Below are 20,916 nucleotides of genomic sequence, written 5' to 3' on the forward strand. Positions count from 1 at the left end.
CTGAAAAGATGAAATTTATTTCTCTAGAATTTATGTTTAGAAAATGTATATAGTAATAAAGCTTAATGGTTTTATTTCAATAGTTATATTTATTCTGGTTTTTTTTTCTCTTTTACATACAAGCATAATTAGTAATTAATTACCCTGCAGAAATGATGATAAACATTTAACAGACAAAACAGTTTACAAAAATGTAAACTGTTTCTATTTCAGCAGCAATTGTTTATGGAATGTACCTCATAAAATCAGGTCATAATCCCCATATAAAAACAATTAAACCTATAAAAATTAGAAAGTACTCTCATTCAAAGCTAGCCTCCACAATCTTTATTACATCTTAATATCTTTTTCATCCGCACTCTAAACAAACTTCTCGCTTTCATCCACTCCATTACCAATAAAATTAATAAAAGGAAAATGAAGCTGGCTGCGAAAAAACTCCAGTGTGCTCCAGTGATTATGATAGGTTCCTTCACTTCAACCGTGACGACAATGCGTGACGATAAACACAAAACCTTACCTGCTCGTTTTTACGAAATGAATGGAATAATAAAAAAAGGACTTCAACTATATCTCTCTTAACACGCCATGGTAAATGACTACTCGATTCATTTCAAATCGTGATGAGGTTTCGATAAGAATATGAGAATCTGCTCTGTAAATTAATATTGTAATTATTTGCTCAAATTTTAATGTGTTCTTTTTTTTATCGGAGAGAAATCGTTTTCATATTTTTTTTTGATCGGAAGATCGTTTTCACTTTTTGTGCTTCAGTGGATTATTTAATTATTGGAACATTTTGAATATTGTGCCTGTGAGGAAGTGTGGATGTCAAATTGTTCATTTTGTGTTCAGAAATGAGAATCAAATACATCTAAGCAGACATACAGGATTGAATGGGAAATACTACTATGCTTAAATGAATAAAGGTAAGATATTCAGGTTCTTTACAGGATTCGTATGCACTGTGAAATGCCGTTATTTAATATTTTTTGAAATGAATGCTATTTTTTGTTGTGTTAAATTTATACATTGAACGTGAAATTTCTAAAAAAATGAAATTATAGATCTTAAAAATAACAAAAATTGAAAATGTCCAGGAAATGTATTGATGTAATATCCTTCTGATACTTTATCTTTGAATTTTAATTAAGGGTGAATAAAAATTTAATTAGCTGTAGATTTTTTTTTGTTTGCCTTAAAAAATCTAAAAAGAAAATAATCTTTTTCTTATATTATCAAAGCCTCATTAACTTGTTATTAATAAGGCTTTCATTTAGATTCTTGAATGTGCATTATCAGTGGATAAACATAAGTTAGAACAGTTGGCCCATAATATATAACTGTTTTCGTTCTTTTGTTATTAAAAGATAGCCTTCCAAATAAACTTTAATCATGCTACATTTTCCGCGACTTTTGTTGAATATTGCTCTGCTATCAAGGAATTAGGGAAAAATAATTTTAAAATACCTTTTAGTTCTTTAGTTATTTAAAAAAAAAATTTAAGGGCAAAATTTTATTTTGTATCAAAAGAACGCATAATTTATTTCGTTAGTAATATTGAATTGTTTTTTTAAAAATTATTTTACTATCTGTATTTTTATTATGGTTCTTCTAAATGAGCCACACTTCGTTTGTTTAGAATCACTGCATTAAATAGAAAAGATAGAAGTTTGTGATCAAATAATTAATGAAAACCAAAAATTAATGTAATATCGTTTTTGATTATCAAATTTACTATGTGTAAGAACGAAATTTATAGGAAAGAACAAAACAAAATGTTACCTTTGCAAAAGTCCCCCCCCCCCACACACACATGATAGTATATAAACATGATGCACAAAAGTTTCAATTTTAATTTTCATATTTAAAACATGCTGACGTCAGATACGTATATATATAATTTCCTAGTGAAAATATTAAAATGTTATTTAAATTTTCGTAACACAGCTCCATAAACTATGACAAATTTGCTTCATTTTTTTACTTCTGTTTTGTGAATTAGCAATGTATAAACATTTCAAAATCATCATAAAACATTAATCTCGACTGCTAGTTTTACATTTTATGGAAACATGGCAGTTTAATCCCTTATTTACTGAATTATTTTACCATCAGTTTTTCAAATTTATTTTTGAACCCTTAGTTAAGTTTTTGTACAGAATAAACACATAAAGAAGAAAAAAAATTATTATAATTCAATTAAAATAATTTAATTAATAAAAGATTTTTAATGTTATTTTTACTAGATACCCTCTGCTTTCTATTGGAAATACGTTCTTCGTGTTCTTTCAAATACTGTTAGAATAAATAGTCATTTTATGAAGATATCAGTCGGATTTAAATGGTACTTTAAAGTACCATCGGTAAATAAAGGATTAAGCAAATATTTATATATTAAAAATTAAAACCAGCCATACCAAAGAAAAAGGGCCAAATCTGATAACTATGTTAAAAACCAGTATCAAACCCCTAAAAAACATAAAAAAAAAGTTTTTTTTTTTTTTTTAAATTATGAATAAATTTTATAAATTAGCATTAAATATTTGTTGTAAAGAAAGATATAAAAATATTCGAATTGTAAAGAGTGGAAGATTTAAAATTCATAAACCTCAAAATTAAAAATAAATGTTTACGATTTGATCAGAAATGATAAACTTTTCACGTATTTTCTTTGTAAAAAGCGTCAATTATATACACAATACTACTGACCCGGCAAACGTTGTTCTGCCTTGTAAATTATTTCTATTGAATATTTTGGTTGTTAACGAATGTATTGTAAGTGTGTGGGGATGGGATCTATGACAGAAAGAGGAATGGAGCGCTGTAGACGATGATCGCCGATAAAAAACAAAACACCAACCATTCATTTTCTCATTACAATGTATTTCATTAACATAACGAACAGGTACACTGTCTGATCTCTTAAAAGTTAAACGTAAAGTGAAAAAAGTAATATATTTTTTATCCTAAAATGTAAAAATGAAATAAAGAAAATCAATATTCATTTCGAAGAGCAATTGAGTATACGATATTTTTTTTCAGTCCGTCTTTAGCCAACACAAATAAGTTCGATAGTTTACTCACGCGAGAACATGCCACGTGTGAAAAACATATTGTGCCCACATCTAAGCCGCAAACAGACATCGTTTGGCATTGCGACTTATTGATTGCCACTGCGAATGCGAATCTAATAGGAAATTGAACGCGTTTGAATTCAATTGGCATGTCTATGAGAATCATTGGAATTCGTGGCAGCAAAATATTTTCGGCTCGGAATTTACCATTCAAAATGGCGGCGTCGATAATGTTTTTAATTAATTTTTTAATGACCAATCGCATGTCATTGCACAGCCATGGTGGGTTCAAATTCCGAAGTAAAATAACCGGAGATCCAACTTTCAGTCCTAGAAGGTGTGGTGACAACATGCCTGGCAAATACAGCGAGTTCAAAAACTCTGTTGGATAATTTACAGCTTCGTTAGCATCGCAAATTTATGATACCAAGTCGCCTGGCAACGACTGCTGTATCTTGAAGTTTAAATCACCGACGTCCACATTTTTTTGCTGCCAAAATGGCTCTTTCTGCCAGCCACGCATGATCTATGTATTATGTGCGTACATCGGGAAATATGCGGTCAATGAGAGCATTTTGCGAATCAACGATAGTGCAGAAATGAGTGGGAAATTTTATGCATCCAGTATTTTCATAGACAGCAACTTTTCCATCACCGGTATCTAACAATTGGTTCGAGAATGTGTCAGCAGATGGATCTTGTAACATTTGGACGCGCGTGTTTATTTTTAACTGGACTTTTTCAACATTACGCCACAGTGGCGATGATTTCAAGCAAGCGTTGATCTCCTCATCGTACGGTGAACGTGGATAGGAACAATCTAATTACCTAGCATTATGAAATATACTTTACAACCTATTCTCATACCTACCAAATACACATAAAAAATTTCATGAAAATCGGTCGAGCCCTTTCGGAGGAGTTCGAACACAAACACCGCGACATGAGATTTTTATATATTAGATTTTGTGCATTGATAAAAGCTTCAGCTTGGAAATCTGGGAAATAGAATTTTTTTTCCGTTTTGTCTTCAAAGAATTCAATAAGTTATCAACAAAATACTCCTCACTCTTTTCTCCCATAAATCAATACATTCCGAGCTTTAATTTTGAAGAACGATATCATTTATCTACCAAGTTCACATTGACCTTCAAAAATTTCATCATGTTTGTGAGATGTTCCATATAAAGAAGATGCATCTCTATATTATCGTCATTCCTCTGATTATTCTTCTATTTATGAGCCCACCACCCTTCATTTGATTAGTTGTAGAAGTACTTAGAAAGGAATGTCTTTTTTTTTATGAGCTGTAAAATTGTGGTATCATCCTTCTCATAGAATCTAAGAAATCTTTAACAAAAATCAACAAGAGTTATTCCCCAATTTTCACAATTAGGGACTCTTTGGAGGATCTCATTATTGCTCAATAAAGTGTGACCTCTTGGGCTCTTCGAATGGAGGAGATATTTGATTTTTATTTCCAATAATTCTACGTGAGATATTATAAATCTGAAATGCTTTTTCACTGTTATTTCCTTATAATTCCCAATAAAAACAGCAAATTTCAAGGCAGTATCAATTTAATTTTGATACCTACGTGTCTCCATAGTGATCCTGATGTGACTTGGGACACTAGGTACTTTTAAAACTAACATAGAAAGTACACTATTGAAAAAAGTGTACAAGAATTTGAGAAAAAATATCTTAGATTTGTAAAGTTATCCTATTTTTACTCAGATTTTTAGTGCAAAATAGAAATGTAACATAACATTTAAACAAAACAAAGGTTTTTATTTAGGTTTTATTAATGGGTTATTCGCATCATTTAAGTTGACTATCAAAAACACTTGTCCAACAAATTGAAAACTAAAGAGCTGATTTGCCTTGAAAAAAATTTGTAAGGAGTAAAGCGTGCAAAAAAGACTATCATTAGATGTCTTATTTAAGCGAAGAAATAATTGGCACTTTAATTGCTTGGTTCAGAAACTAAGTAGGAAACCAAACATCATTATTTCAAAAAAGGGCAAAATTGCCCCACGCGGAACTGTTGACCCACTTTGCTGTATTAATATTTTAAACTAGTCACCCCCCCCTAATTTTTATAAATTTAATTTCTTAATTGTGTTAATAGAAATAATATGTTGGATAGTAATTATTTATTGCTTTCATTATAGATGCATTCATTATAAACGATTCAATTTTCATAAATTTAGTTTCTTAATTGAATTCAATGCTTGTAAATAATATATTGATGTTAATTATTTATTTTTCTCAAAATTATAGATACATTAATTATAAAAGACTCAAGAGTATAACAATTACAATATGAATAAACATCGCTTATGATGGATATTTTACCCCAGTTGTTTCAAATTAAATTCAATTTGCTTGCAAAGAATTTATTTTGTCAAAAAGTTGCTATAAAACTATATTTTACCCTTGGACAACATAATTTCTTTTCTTAAACCTAATTATTTCGTGATTATTCTGTCTCTTTTGAGTATGAGCGTGCTTTGGCTTTATTTTTAACATCTAAGCATTTTTTTTTCTTATAAAGAGACTAAGGAATTTACCTTAGTCTTTTAAGAAATTATTGTTCTCTTTTTTTCCCCTTCTTTTCTTTATTAAATTTGGCTGTCGAAGAATCAGGTTAAAGCAATTCAGTACATTCTAGAAGAAAAATGTTCTAGAATGTTCTAGAAGAAATGTTCTAGTATTCTTCTTCTTTCTCTTCTTGAATTTCGTGTACTTCTCAAATTTAAAAAGGAAATAAGCAATAATCTTTCTGGGAGCATTAAAAATATTTCTCGCAGGAAAGTTATTACTAAAAAATATCAAATTTTTCTTGGAAACTCTCAAATGAACTGTTTGATATGAGTAAATACAAAGCATGAAAATATATAATTACTTTCAATTGCTATTCTATGTCCCATTGCTTAAAAATATTTTTTTATCGTAAATTCTTTAAGATGAAAAAAAATTATTGTTGTATAAAATTTCATACGACTGTAATGAATAGAATGTTTTCGATGCGCATCGAAATTTGAAGAAAACGTGTTTCGGGAAATAGGTAAAACTTTCTTTCATAAGAGCACCTATTACATTCATTATTAAAGGATAATTAAACTTTAAAACATTCATTAAAAAGATTTATAAATTTTTGGATTTTCAATCCTATACATATTATACATTACTGCAATCAGTGAAATGCACACTATTTTGTAAGATAAAAACTAAAAATTCAAATTTTTGAAGGAACGAATGTTCCCAATTCCCCTAATTAAGCAACTGTACAGATGAAAAAATTGAAAATTAAGTATAAATTGCATTTAATTTTTATAATCAAAATTGAAAATTAGATATGTGTAATAAAGTTTTAAAACATTTCGCCCCAAAAAAATTCTGCAGCAAAACTTCAAAGTTTTTATAAGGTATATTATACAAAATATATGAAAAAAGTGAATATTTTAGTATAATTACGAAACTTTATTTTTATACATTTTTAGTTTTTCAAAGAACAATTGTGTAAAAATCAATACAAGGAAAATAAATGAAAAAATAAATAAATAAATAAATAAAATAGATTTTGAAAACTCATTAATAAAATATTCTCATTTATTTAGTTACAATTTCTTTACTACAATATTTTATTTCAACCCTTTGCTCTCGGATGGTGCTTCTCATTCTCCATTCAAGACGGTGCATCATTTTGACGTTTTATTTATTTATTTTCTTAATTTTGATTTTTTAAAAATGCCTAAAGATGTAAATTAATTTTTCGGTAAAATTTAACTTAAATCTAAAATGAATATTTTGTCATAGCAATAAGCAAGTCCTTGTGTTAGCTGAATAATTTTGCATTGAATTACTTTTCCGAACGCAAAGGGTTACATAAACAATATAGCAATTAATCTTATTAATCAATTTCATTAATTTACATTACATTTGTTTATTAACACTCGTTAGTGAACTTATTAAAATTAATTGATAAATGACAGCTCTGCAATAAGAAGTGCTACGTAGTCTAATTTATTTGTTAGATAACAAGATGCAATATTTTTTTGACATAACTGGCTTTCAGAATCTTGGGTTTCAAATGCAAAGTCAATACAGTTGATGATAATTAAAAACTGGTAAAATGTCCGAAAACAGCACATTATATTATCGTCATTCATACATAAGAAAAACTGAAGATGATTTTTTAGTAAATAACTTGGATTTTTTAAAAATTTCTTTGTTCCATTTTATAAAGATAAAAGTGAACTGTAAAATATCTGATAACCTTATGGAATTTTCAATACCAAAGGAACGAATTCCTCAAACAAAAACTGATTAAAATCTTTAAATCAGTTATGAAAAATACACAAGTCATAATGGAATTGCTTTGACATAATTAAGCCTTCAACAGATTTGTTTTATACTTTTCTCAAAGAAATTGTTAGTAATCTAGGTCTCTTCAAAGTATTTTAAGTGTGCTAAAAAAAAAAAAAGACAAACAACAGCGAAATGTTAACTTTCTGCTAGATAAGAAGAAAGAAAGCACTTTGTTCTGTCTGGGTGATATATTTGATTGCCCTAAAAGATTTAATTCCTGTCGAAGGCTGTCCGAGACAATGCCATTAAATCGAACAACCTTTGATCATGCTTTTTAATGATATAATTATAAACAGATTTACATTACAATGAAACCTTACCTTTGAAACTGAACAGGAATATTTTTTTAACGTATTTCTTTTAAAAGAAGTTTTTATTATTTAAATGTATAATATCGCATGGATTTTATGGCAATGGAAAGCATATACAACATTTTACAACTTTTTCTTTGCGCTAAACTATAAAAAGAGCATTCCACTGATCACTAATAATATTGAATGAATTTGATTCCTATCAACTTATTTGCACTCTAGATCCGTCGTGCCTATTTCATTTTGGGATCCACGACCCATCGTACATAAGGAAACAGGAACAGTGGCCTCCCCAAAACTTTCTTTCATGCTCTCTAATAGATATGTTATCCCCCATAAAAAATTATGCACTTTGAATGAGGCACAGAATGCCTTACAAGGCATTGACGTTCAGTAGTAACGAAATATTAACTTTGGCTTGAATTCAGCATTTTAACTGAATCTATTCTGTAGTACTTGGCGGGATTTCTGGCGATTACTTACCGGCATGCTGCAATAGTATCCGAAAACTACTGTTGCAGTTTAAAAATCACATACCAAAGTTGATATATTTTGATACATTTAAATATTCGGTTGATACTAAATCTATCGTATGATGATTGGCGATTAACACCTGGAATGCGGTTAATATCATCCGAAAATCAAATTTGTGTTTTAGGTGCATTTTTTCCAACAGATCGAAACCAAAATTTATACAGAACATAGTTAAAGTCGCAGTCCCAAAACAAACCAAATTTGATACATTTTAATTTTTGCCTATTTGAGTTATATACTTTTATATACTTTTGAAAATGCAAAACGACAGGTGGTCATCCCTAATTGCATTTGGCTCAAAATTGACAGATGTCTACACAATAGATGTTAAATCTGTGTATGGAATTTTATTCATCTAACTGTTTACGTTTTGGAGTTATTGTGTTTACTCATATTCGAAGTTTTAGACAGACTTCCCCTAAATGGGTTTTGCTTAAAATATGACAGAAATGTAAAAATTTGGTGTAAAGACAGTATGTCAAAGGCTCAAAATATGTTTGACCCAGACATAGACGGACAGACATTTTTCAAAAATGTGTTTCTCGAACTCGGGGAGGTCTTAAACATGGAGTTTCGTCAAAATAATAAACATGAAAATTCGTGAAAATTTCATTCTTCAAATAATAATTTTTATTATTATCATAATTATTTGCCAATAATTATCATAATAATAAACAAGAAATATATAAAAATATTTTTAAGTCAATTCCTACTTAGGTCAAGAAAAAAGTTTTTTTATTTTAGTTACTTTTTATTAAATAATTACAATTAATATAAATATGTATATACATATGAATACAATATAGAATTACAATATTAAGTGGCAAAATAGAGCTTGGCGACAAACTTGGCGACCATTTAGCGACATGGTGACGGATTTAGAGACTTTGACGACCTCATTGGCCAAATTTAATTAATAAATTAATACTTGAAAAAAAACTGTATTAACATCAAGCGTGATCCACAAGTTTAAAAAAATGTATTTGAACTTGAGTGGATGAATAAAAAGTATTTTATTAACTACTGAAAATTTGAACAAGATTTATATAGAGAGAGTGTGAGCTAATAGTAGGAATTGAAAAAAAATAAAAATAATCGTCAATAATAAAAAAATCGAAAATTACAATACTTTTTCTATGCTTTGTATGCGATAAAGTAAAAAGACTTTATCCGCATAGTAGAATATGAGGTAAAATATAGAAGCATGTGCAATTATGTTCATCATGTTATAGAAATTTTACATGAATTTAACACATTGAATTATTGGCGACAGAAAAAAATTGTTCTGTTTTGTGTGACTAAGTCATTATTTTACTTTAACCTAATACGCCAGACTATGAAAGTACAACCAGTTTGTCTAAAGTTTTTACTTTCGATAAATGAAAATAAAAGTATTTTTACATAATGGCTCAGTCAATTGCAGATAATTGTTTTTTTTAGGTTTCATCAATTGATAAAGATAATATTTGCCCTCATATTTCATTTGAAGCACCTGAATGGTTTTTCGTTCGTTCAGGTGCTTTAAATATAGATTTATATTCATCTTATGGGAATGTAGTAAAAAAAAGTTTGTTCGTTTTCACAGTCTAGAAAACAGGGTGATCATAATTAAAATATAGTGTTTAGAGTTCAGTTACAAAGAATGTACAAGGCCAAACGTAACATCATTTTGTATATATACAGGGCGTAACTTCCTCTATAAAGAGTATCCTACAACGCAAATGGGTGAACGGATTGCAACGAAATTTGGTATATGCGAGATACGCTCACTGAATTTCGAAAGAAAATTTTTAGTTCCAAAATGTCTATCAGAGGGCATCTTTTCTGGAAAAACGATAAATTTAGCAGAACATAGACCAAACCGGATTACAGAAACAGTATTAACGTTTATTGACTAGTCTCTAACCACCTTGTCTTCGAATTCCATTAAGTAACAGTACGCTGTTTGAGAAAAAGAAGAAGAAGAAAAAAAAGAAGTCCAGTTCGTAGAAACAAGAACAGATTAGAACGAAATCGCACAAGAGGAGCAGTTGTTAATCTTGTCCAGGACGATGTAGGGAAAGGTGTTCCATGTGACCACCCTTGTTCACATGCTTCGCACATGAAAGTATTATGGATTTCTTTAAGTCATTCAACGTTGCAAGACTTCCACGACATACCAGATTTTATAAGTAAACTAAACCTTTTTTTTTTACTGATATTTTTTCCTTACCTTTACTTAATGTGGTTCTATGACAAGGTGATCAGAAACTAGTCAATAAACGTTAATGCTGTTTCTGTATTCCGTTTTGGTCGTTTATTGTGTTCAATTTAATGTTTTTCCAGAAAAGACGCCCTCTGGTGGACATTTTGGAAATAATTTTTCGTTCTCGAAATTCCCTGAGCGCATCTCGTGTATAGTCTATATACCGTATTTCGTTGCAATCCGTTCACCCGTTTGCGTCGTAGGATGCTGTTTATAGGAGAAGTTTAATCATAACCACCCTGTAAATTATTTTAGATCATGGGGAATCAATGTACACTGGAAGACATATATGAATTTCATTATTTTAAAAAAAAATGGAGCTTCAGGTTTAATTTCAACGCAAAATAGACATAAAAACCAAAATAAAACGGAACATAATGATTAATCCATATTTAATAGAATATTTTGGAACCGAAATAAATATTGAATGGTTGCATTTGATTTTTAGTATTCAGATTAAATTTTTCGCTTTTGAATTTCATTTGCTGAATTCGCAATTGAGAATTAACTTACCTATTACTTTTTTTTCCTAAGTAGAAAATATGTTCAGTATGATTCCTTTGAATAAATTGTACGAATGGAAATGACACTATTGACTGTGAAGTGAATCTAGGTCTATTTGACATACAGCGTAGTATGGTGTTTTAACGCAACTCAGTTAGCCGCTTTTTCAACAGTTTGAAATAAGCGCCCAGCAAAACTTCACAAAAATTAAGATTGGGCGGATCAAAAATGAGCATCATTCATATTTTGGTAACTTTTTCTAATAGCGCAAATGCCTTAAAACTTTGTTACGATATTGCATGGTTTTCAAATGTGCATCATCTTAGATTGAATAACGATATTTATTGCTTAGGATTGCAAGAAAGTATTGAAAAGAAGCTATAAATTTCATATTATTGCTGGTATATATTTAATAGTTACATTTTATATAAAAATAATGATATTTAAATAAATAAAAACATTGGGAAAGAAATGATATCGTCAATGAAATCTTCTAACTTAGGTTATAACCAAAAGGATTACTGATTTAATCCAATTATCTCTCTATCGAGTCTCATTAATTACTGTGGTTAAGTTAGTAAGCATTTATGTGTTCAACCTTTTGTCTTTGTTTTTTTTAAATGTAATTTTATTTGAAAATGAAACCTTTTTTTTTCATAAAAACTATTCTCTTGATTTCGATTTGTCATATGAGAAAGTCTGGTGAAATTTTCTTTTTTTTATGATTCAACTGTTCCTCTTTCCACATTTCAATTTTCTTTCTGTATGGTCTGTTTTCTTCATCGTATTTAGAGTTCAGCCATCAGATTTCTTGATTGATATACGATCATCGCTTCAAGAAATATTAAATTGCGCGTGGTAGAAAAAAATAGTGGAATAGTGGATGTGGAACATTTAAATGTCCATCACAACCGGCAAGAAACTAAAATTCATTCGACCGTGTTAGCTCAGGTCTATAAAAAATTTCAAAGCGCTTTCATTTTGAAATCGGATATATGATTACCGCTAAGTTAATTCAAGCTCACGAGATGCACGTCAAAGGAGCGTTCTAGTTAAAAGTCATAATTTAGCGAGCATGTTGGAGGCGATAAATGTCAAAATACGGCATAAGTCACCAAGTGATTAGATGTCAAAATTAACCAGCTTATATGTGAATGTGTTGACATGTGAATTGACCAATGTTCAATGATGCGATGAGTATGCAACGCATACCGACTACTTTATTTGAGTTTTCAGTTATAATTAATAAAGGCTCTCTCATCAAATGAATAAGGCATATTAATACACATATTGAAAGAACGAATTAAGAAAAAAATCAAACCATTCTCCATGCAAAATTTCAAACAAGCATTCTTTAACTTACTTCATCAACACGTAATCTACCTTATATAAAGCTCAATGTGTGTGTGTTGGCTCTCTAGAGGCCAGATCGTTCGAACTACCGCTAACAAATTTGGCACATGTATACCTTGCAGGTCGGGAATGTGCACATGGGGTCCCTTTTTTGAACTTTTTGTTAGAATTTTAATTATTAATTAAAAATTAACTTTTACGCAAAAAATATCTTTTAATTTCCCCACCGCCAACTGAGTAAGGCTTCCGTTTCCCCCCCCCCCGCTAATGAGGATAGGCTTAACATATTTTCGGCCGATTATTTCAAACGATTCCGTTTATTTCTTAGTGTTTGATGCATTTAAAATTAAACATTGTTAATGAATCGATCTTTCAGATTTATTCTGAAGTACTTTTGAATTAAAATAAAACAGAATGAAGGAAATTAAAAATTTCTAATCTGTGTAGCGTTACCCTAACTGGCGTAGAAAATTTACGCATTTGCGTTACCATAATTGGCGTTGAAAATTCATGCATGCACATTGTGTTCTGATTGTTGACAACTCTATTTTCCACGGATACTGACTTGGTTTTACACTTGAAATTTTTTGACATTTATTAATTGGAGATATTGTTGAACTCTGGGATGACAGCCTTTGTAGCTAAAAATCCCTTAACCCCCTCATTCAATCAATCTTTCAATCAATGACTTGGTTTTGAATGCTTAACATGTTTCCGACCGTTTATTTCAAACGATTCTGTTTATTTTCTTATAGTTTCATGCATTTAAAACTAAATATTGTTAATTAATTAATCTGTTCATGATGAATCTGAGAAAATTTGGTAGAAATATTCTTCAGATATTACATAAATTAAGAAAGATATTCTTTAGTGCCCATAAGGTTTAAATACTCACCGACTCTGTTTTCAGTACTCATATTAAAAAAAAAATGCTTCGTTTCAGTAAAAAAATGTTTTTACATTAATTCTATTGTAATTCAAAGCATAAATTCTACGGGAGCTAACAGAAAATTAGAGATATACATATTACGTTACGGCTGAAGGCCTTTATAATATGAATGAATTATATGACTATCAAAATTTGTAGCTTTAAAATATTTTTATGAAGAAGCTATTAAAATAGGAGTTACATAAAATATTTAATTATTAAAATTTTAACGAGCATTGAGATTAGCGAACCAGCTGGTCGCCAAAGGCGGCTAGTATATATATATATATATATTCTATTCACCCTTCATCCATTCTGCAGGTTCAAAATATTTCCTGCCATCCCATTCACCACATATCCATTCTTGAACAATTACTGACATAACAAATTAACAAGTAAACCGTCAAATCAGAAGGAAAGTGCAAGGAATTCCTTTATAGACGATTTCTCAAATTAATAATTCAGACGATTTCTTCAAGCGCATACCGAACAGTTAAGTATTGCAAAAGAATAAATATTTTCTGTTCGTATTCACATTAAAAATAACATTACAATGTCTTATTAGCATAAAAAAAACTTTTAATTGTAATATAAAACTAAATTAAAATCCTCAGTTGACATTTTCAATTAAACATTTTTCATCAAATGGTTGTAGTTCATATACAACTCAACTACTATGAAAAGTAGTAAACAAAACAGCATTAGGGTTACTATAAGATCGTTTCGTTGAGTTACCATATTGGCGACAATCTGGGGGCACACTAAACTACACTTCAACCAAATTATTAATAAAGCACTTATTTCTTTAAAAAAACATTTCATTTTATAATTTGATATGATTGAAATGCATGAATTCGATAAAAGCAATTTACTGCTATATACAAAGTGTATATATTACGAAATAAAATTGGAAATAAAAATATTATGGATTTAATGATTTGGCAAAAGCACATGCTTGAATGTTTTGATGTAGAGTTTGAATTCCATCACAGCATTTAAAAATATTCAAACTTTCAAAAAGCGAATAAAATTGAAATTAAAAAATAATATTGAAATTAAATGCAAAATTGCACAAAAATGAAATTTATATCATTAAATAGGTCCCTTTTTGTATCTTGAGACAATATATAAAGCTTTAAGATAATTGTTTTGAAAGATATGTGTATCAATTTCCATAAGCAAGTCATAACAATTATGTTTAGACTTAAAATTAATATATGGCGAGAAAATTGATTGAGAAATTGAGAAATTTTAGAGCGATTTCTCCACAAATATAATCGGAATATTTCTTTTATTGTAATTTAAAAAATCGTTTGTTAACATTTCTGGTATTCTCCCACGAGTGCAGACTTTTAAAGAGTTTTTGGACGATTGGCATAATTTTGAAGATCTTGGCGAAAAACCGTACATTAATATTACCACGATTACTTATTTTGTCAATGGTTAAGCCTATATTTGCGCTTCATTGAACTTTTTGTTTGAAGCCTATTTCTTGTTTCTTTTATATCTTCTTTCATCTGACTGAAAGTCAGAGGTCACCTCTTTGGTGACATGACGAAACGTCATCAGAACACTTCTAATAATATTTTACAGCTCCATTCATTAGCTAAGCAAAACGTTTCATTCAGTACAGCTATAAAAATGTTCAATGACTGAAGTCTGAAATTTGTATTATATTTTGTTCATATTTGACTGTTGCCATTCGACAATTAGTAATAAGTTCGATTTCTGTGCCACGTGTATTAGCGTTTTATATATATAGAGATTTTCACTACAAGTTAATATAATACATCAAATTTTCAAAATTGAAATAAATAATTAACGCAAATGTATAATTTTGTTAATTGTTTGCTTAATTCAGTAATACTAACATCCCAATTTGTAGTTGTACCAGGGCTATTTCGAGGACAATGCTCTTAATTTTGAATGTAGTCTAGCCAACAAGTATCTCCACCAAAATTAGGGTTTCAAACATAGAAAATTCTGATTCTGAAGCCGAGAACTTACCAAAGCGTCTTTGCGGCTTACAATTACTTGAAAATAAAAATAATGTTAAAAACATTAAATTTTAATTAAACAATCAATTTTATTTTAATTAAACAATCAATTTTAATTTAATTAAATTAAATTTTAATTATTTAAAACAACAATCTATCTTTTTTCCCTTCACCCCTTGATTAGACTTTTTATTTTTGAGTTATTTCCTAATTCATGTCACTTTTGAGCATCTCCTACACTATTCATCTGCTTGAAGAAAACTCCTTATTAAGAATGCTGAAAGCTGAAATAAGATCAAGATTCAAACCATTCGAATTAATTTAATATAATTTGTTGGATTCAAAATGGATGTAGAAGCTCATCCCATTTTTTATAAGAGCAATAATCGAAATATATTAAAATAGCATTGAAAATAGTTTCGTATTAATTTATGAGTAAACCTAATAATGACTTATTTTAATAATCAATTATTCAAGCAGATAGTTCGAATGCGATCTTCGAATTTATATTAGAGAAAAGAATTTTATGAAATTTTATTTGAATAAAGAAGGATATAATCTCATATATAATGCTTTTAAAATTTATTCTGATATGAATTAGTAATAAGGTAAGTATATTCGTTTCAGAAGTTCAGTGTTCGCGAAATATATTATTAATTCTTTTATTGCTTTAAGACTGTCAGCCAACTGATAATCAATAAATCAAAGATATTGAAATAAAATGATCCAATCAAGTTCACCAGAAAGGAAAAAAAAATTTAAAAAAAAGAAAGAAAAAGAAGTTGTGTCAAAAATAGAAAGCATTATGACAGAAATTTATAGCTTCTTTCACTAACTTATTTACCATTTGAACTATGAAATGCATTTATGAAGTGATAAAATCAAAGAACTAAAATTTCAAAACACCTTGACGTTAGATATTTTTCTCAGTATCCGAAATCATCTGATGAAAAATCTTTTGTCATACAAAAGGGAAAAAAATCATTCTATTTTAGGAATCAGTGCTAAAAATTAATTAATAAAATTAAAACAATTTTTTGGATTTATTCAATTGTTATTGGATTTCATTTAATTTTTAGGCAAATTTCATACTTTGCATTGTGTATCTAAATGATAGGTTCACAGGTAAGGATGAAAGTTATATTAACCAAAAATTTTTTATTGTGTACAACATATTGTTTTAAATTACTTCATATAATTGAACAATAATACTAATAATATATAAATCATAGGAATTAAAATAAAAATTATGTGAAACAATTATTTTATTTTAAAAAGGTAAGCTCACTGATCCAAGTCTAATGAGTGTTCAATTAACAAGAATTTTCCCACTTTTATCAGAATAAATACGATTCGAATGGTTTTTAGAAAGTTTGCAAACAATTTGTCTGAAACTTTGCCCATTTTTAGAGGAAATAGCTTTTTTTATTTTCTTATATAAGCGTATAAAGGAAGTATAGTAATCATTAAAAAATTCTAACTCGGGATTTTGGCGAATCTTCTTGTTTTAGACCACTATGAGTTCGAAAAACACAATTTTGGAAAATGCCCTCTGTTTGTCTGTAACTAAGATAATTCAAAAACACTTTGACATTTGGTATACAGTTTTTATACCAAATTTGGAGATTTCTATTGAATTATGAATCTGTAATGAAAGTAAAATCTGTTCAATGGAAGTTCGTCTGTCTGCCTGTTCGAATATAAGTTAACACGAAACAAAACGAAAAGAGTTAGATAAGATTCGGTAAACAGATTTAACATCTATAAAGTAAATACCTGTCAAATTATGAGGCAAATCCAACCAAGGTTTAATTGTCTATCAATCTGTTTTTTCAGAAATATATAAACGCGATAATTAAACAACGCAATGACTTAAATATCTGAAATTTGGTGTGTGATTTGGTGACTACAAGTGCAGTTTTGTGTCAAATCTGTGTTTCAATCGGTTGAGAAAAACGCGACTGAAAATTCGATTTTAAGAAACTATTAACGGCATGTCAGGAATTAATCGCCAAAAAACTTGCCAAGGATGACGCGACAAATTCAATAAAAATACTAAATTCACGTCAAAACTTAAAGAATGCATACAGGCGCAAGAAGTAGGATTGAAACCTTTAGAGTCATTTGTAAAAGTTGGTTTTAATTGATGATATTTTTGACGATAATCAGCAAAGATTTGCTGCTGCTGCTGTTGTTGTTTCTTATGGTACTTGCCACGGACAAGCCCGCTGTTCAAAGACAGCCGATTTAAGCCTAAGGGGGAGTGCCTCTTGTTTTTATCGTAGAGCCAACTTGGGCCAAGAGTACGATTTGACTACTCACGCATCACTCATTCGCTTGTACAACCCCTTTTTACAGAAGGGCAGATTCACACATCTCCCAAATAGAACCGAAAGAACAACCATGCCCAAACCGGGACTCGAACCCGGAACGCCCAGATCACGGGGAAGATTCGCTACCCCTATACCAGGACGCCGGTAAGATTTGCTGAGAAATGATATTTGAAGTATTTTGTTTATAAACATGTTGAAAAGAACTCAAGTTTTGGATAACATGAGATTTTTTTTATTGGAGTAATCTGATAAAAAAGTTTAATCCTCATTGCTTTATTTAGAAAAGATTTTTGGACTTTTTTTATAAATATACGGATTCCTAATTTGGGGTTACATGCAAACTACAATAAAAGCATCTTCTCGAAATTATTTTCAGTAATTTCCATATTAAATCCTAAGAGATAATCGATAATAAATGTAACTTTGGAAATATATTTAACATATAATTTTGAAATTCGTTTAATCAGAATTAATGGAATTAGTAAGCATTAAAAATGAAATGTAATTTAAAGAAGCATTCTCACTTGATTTTAGAAATATCAGATATGCTATAATTGGAGGCAATATGATTTCCTGGTTTCCATTTTATACATTTTGAAATGCTTTAACCTTTTCCGCAACTTTGAGTTATATTAAGAATTCTGCAGTAAACAGACAGTCTATCGGTCGCTATTCAGAAGGTCAATTTGATCCGCATTTTATTTATAGTTGCTCAAAAATGCGAATCGCTTTTACAGGAATTTACGGTTCCTCCTCTTTGTCACGAAACACGACGCTTCACACGTTGGCAGTTACAGAACCGTAAAGAAGGGATTCTAATCTCGGATAATTTCTAGGAAATCTGGGACAAAACCGATTCGCCCGGTGAACATGATACGCTTTTGAGTCTTGTCCCCTTCGAGTCACTGTGTCTCTAGAACACGAGTGGTCTTTCAGTCGCCTGAATTGCTTTGGTAATGTTAGAAAAATATCTCTGGCGCAATTCTAACCAACTTTCAGAAATATAATATTCCTTCGTTAGGTAATTGAATGTCAAAATATTGAGAAACGGACTGTTTTAAATCTCGAACTTTAATAGTTTTCAATTTGCGACTGAAAGGGAATTTCTGAAGTGGATAATGTTTGCGGTAACATTTAAAAATTGCTTGGAATTACCGATTCCTGTAATAATAGTTGTTATTCGGGAACGATGAACGCTTGCTTGTTATAAGATTTTATCTCTTTTTGTTTTCAAAGTTGTTTCGTGAATTAAAAGAGAACAGTTTCTTAAAAATTATCCCGTTTAAACGAATTAAAAAAAAATAAAGGCCTTTTACACAGACTTCTTCAAAAACGAAAGAAAATAGGTGTGTTACATTTCTATAATTCTACTCGAATTTATTCATTATAATAGGATAAAGCATGCAGAAAAAATTATTTTGTGTTTATGTCCAAGGAAAAAGTAATAGTTTCGGAACAATAAAAATGTACTAATTTAACATAATAATGTTTATAGGCTGGATACTCTACGTAAATTGCATGATGCGAAAATTGCTTAAAACTCTAAATAGAATGCTGTATATAGGATTATTAAATTCGTAAGTAGCTTACTTTTTGGGCACTAAATGTTCTTTTAGAAAGGTATTTTTTAGAGCTTTTATTTGAATTTAAATTAAAAGTTAAACAATAATTTTTACTTTTTTATACAGTAAATTTAAAGCATATAGTGCAGCATATAGCATATATAGCAGCATTTCTTTTATTTAAAAAGTGAGTTTTTTACTTTCTCACCATGTAATGTTTTTCTTAATTTAAGATCTTTTTTAAAGAAATATTTGAAATTAAACTAATTTTACAACAACACTTTATAGTTTTCTAGAGGAAGCATCTGTGTCCTGGTAGTAAATTGCCAGCAACGAGGCTGCAAGGAGTCAGATTCGAAACCTGATTTTTATAAAGGATCTTTGTGCATCACTGCCTTGCGCTTGCCAAATCTGTCCAGATCAAATAATATCTTACAGCTTGGCGTGGGAGCTTGTAGATAGATGCCAACTTACTCGTCACTGTCGTCATCTGACCACAGCTCAAATTTGCAAGACAAATAGCCATTGGAATATTTCAAAGTGGGATATAAATGAAACTGGGAAAGAAAGCTCCATTGTTTTAATTACTGCGCTTATACACGCCTATGTATTGCTAAGATATTGAATATATTTTTGTGGTTCTTCATTGTTGATAAAATAAAAAGTAAATGAAACTTTAAAGTCAATGAAAGGGTAAACGAATCAACGGCTTGAACTTCAGGTTTGCCCTCGTAATTTTTAACCGCGGTCAGATGACGCGGACGACACCTGAGCTGGAACCCTCCTTTCTAAACTTCCATACCACACCAGTGGTAGGACGATTGGCCCCAACGGATTTAAGGTGCACCAGACGCGCTTACACGGCAGTTCTTCGGTGGAACCGGCTCTCGAACCTGAAGCCTTCCGGTTCCGAAGCCGAGACCTTATCACTAGGTCACCGAGGCCCATGGATTTTCCGTAACAATATTGCATTAATAAAAGAAAAACTCAAGAGGGTAAACTTCAGATAGTTAATAGTTATAAAATAGTGTATACAATTTTGTGGCATTTAGAGAATACAGTGGACGCTGCTGGTAGAGATGATTTTGGGTCCAAACTAAAGTGATCCCTACATCCAAAATAAAGCAGCAATGCTATAAATATGTTTAAAAAACAGTATTAAAGTAGTCATTGTTTCTTACGCCCCATTTATTTTGTTAAGAATCATTCTCTGTAATCTGTACTCTTAACTTATAGCCACTGTTCGTTTCAATATCCTGAGATGAGCGCATTTCCGGAAATTTTCACCATTCATCGACCTTAATTTCCGTCCTATGAGATACTTTTTCGTTCAATTTTTTTTCACGTATATGTGAGTGTCATGTCGATTCTGACCAAATTATTTTAATTCAAAATTTATTTATTTTATTTTCCATAAGTAATCCGAGTTTACTTTATTGTTAAATGTAAATCTTTCTAATGTTTGTTAAATTTAAACCTTCTTTCTTTCATCTTTCCTCTCACTCTTACTTTGACGAATTAAACCCATTCTAACGCATGCGCGCGAAAGCACGGATAGTTTTAGAATGCGTTGGCAAACAATATCTTTAATTAATAAACTTTGAAATGATAATTTTTATCAAAATCAGCTCACAATAGTAAATAGAGATAATTTATAATAAATTCTCCATGCACAGAATCTATTTTCACTGATAAATT

At 29.9% G+C, this 20,916-nt stretch overlaps 1 protein-coding gene across 1 annotated transcript in view; it reads left to right on the forward strand.

The window, feature by feature from the left end:
* The first annotated feature begins 727 nt into the window (after positions 1-727).
* Positions 728-20,916, forward strand: part of LOC129975551 (uncharacterized) — a 34,228-nt gene continuing 14,039 nt past the window's right edge. Inside the window, exon 1 of the mRNA XM_056088612.1 lies at positions 728-929. Coding sequence (XP_055944587.1) covers positions 920-929 — 10 coding nt within the window. The 5' untranslated portion in view covers positions 728-919. The remainder of the gene's footprint in view (positions 930-20,916) is intronic.

The sequence above is a fragment of the Argiope bruennichi genome, chromosome 7 (assembly GCF_947563725.1).
Source record: "Argiope bruennichi chromosome 7, qqArgBrue1.1, whole genome shotgun sequence".
NCBI lineage: Eukaryota > Metazoa > Arthropoda > Arachnida > Araneae > Araneidae > Argiope > Argiope bruennichi.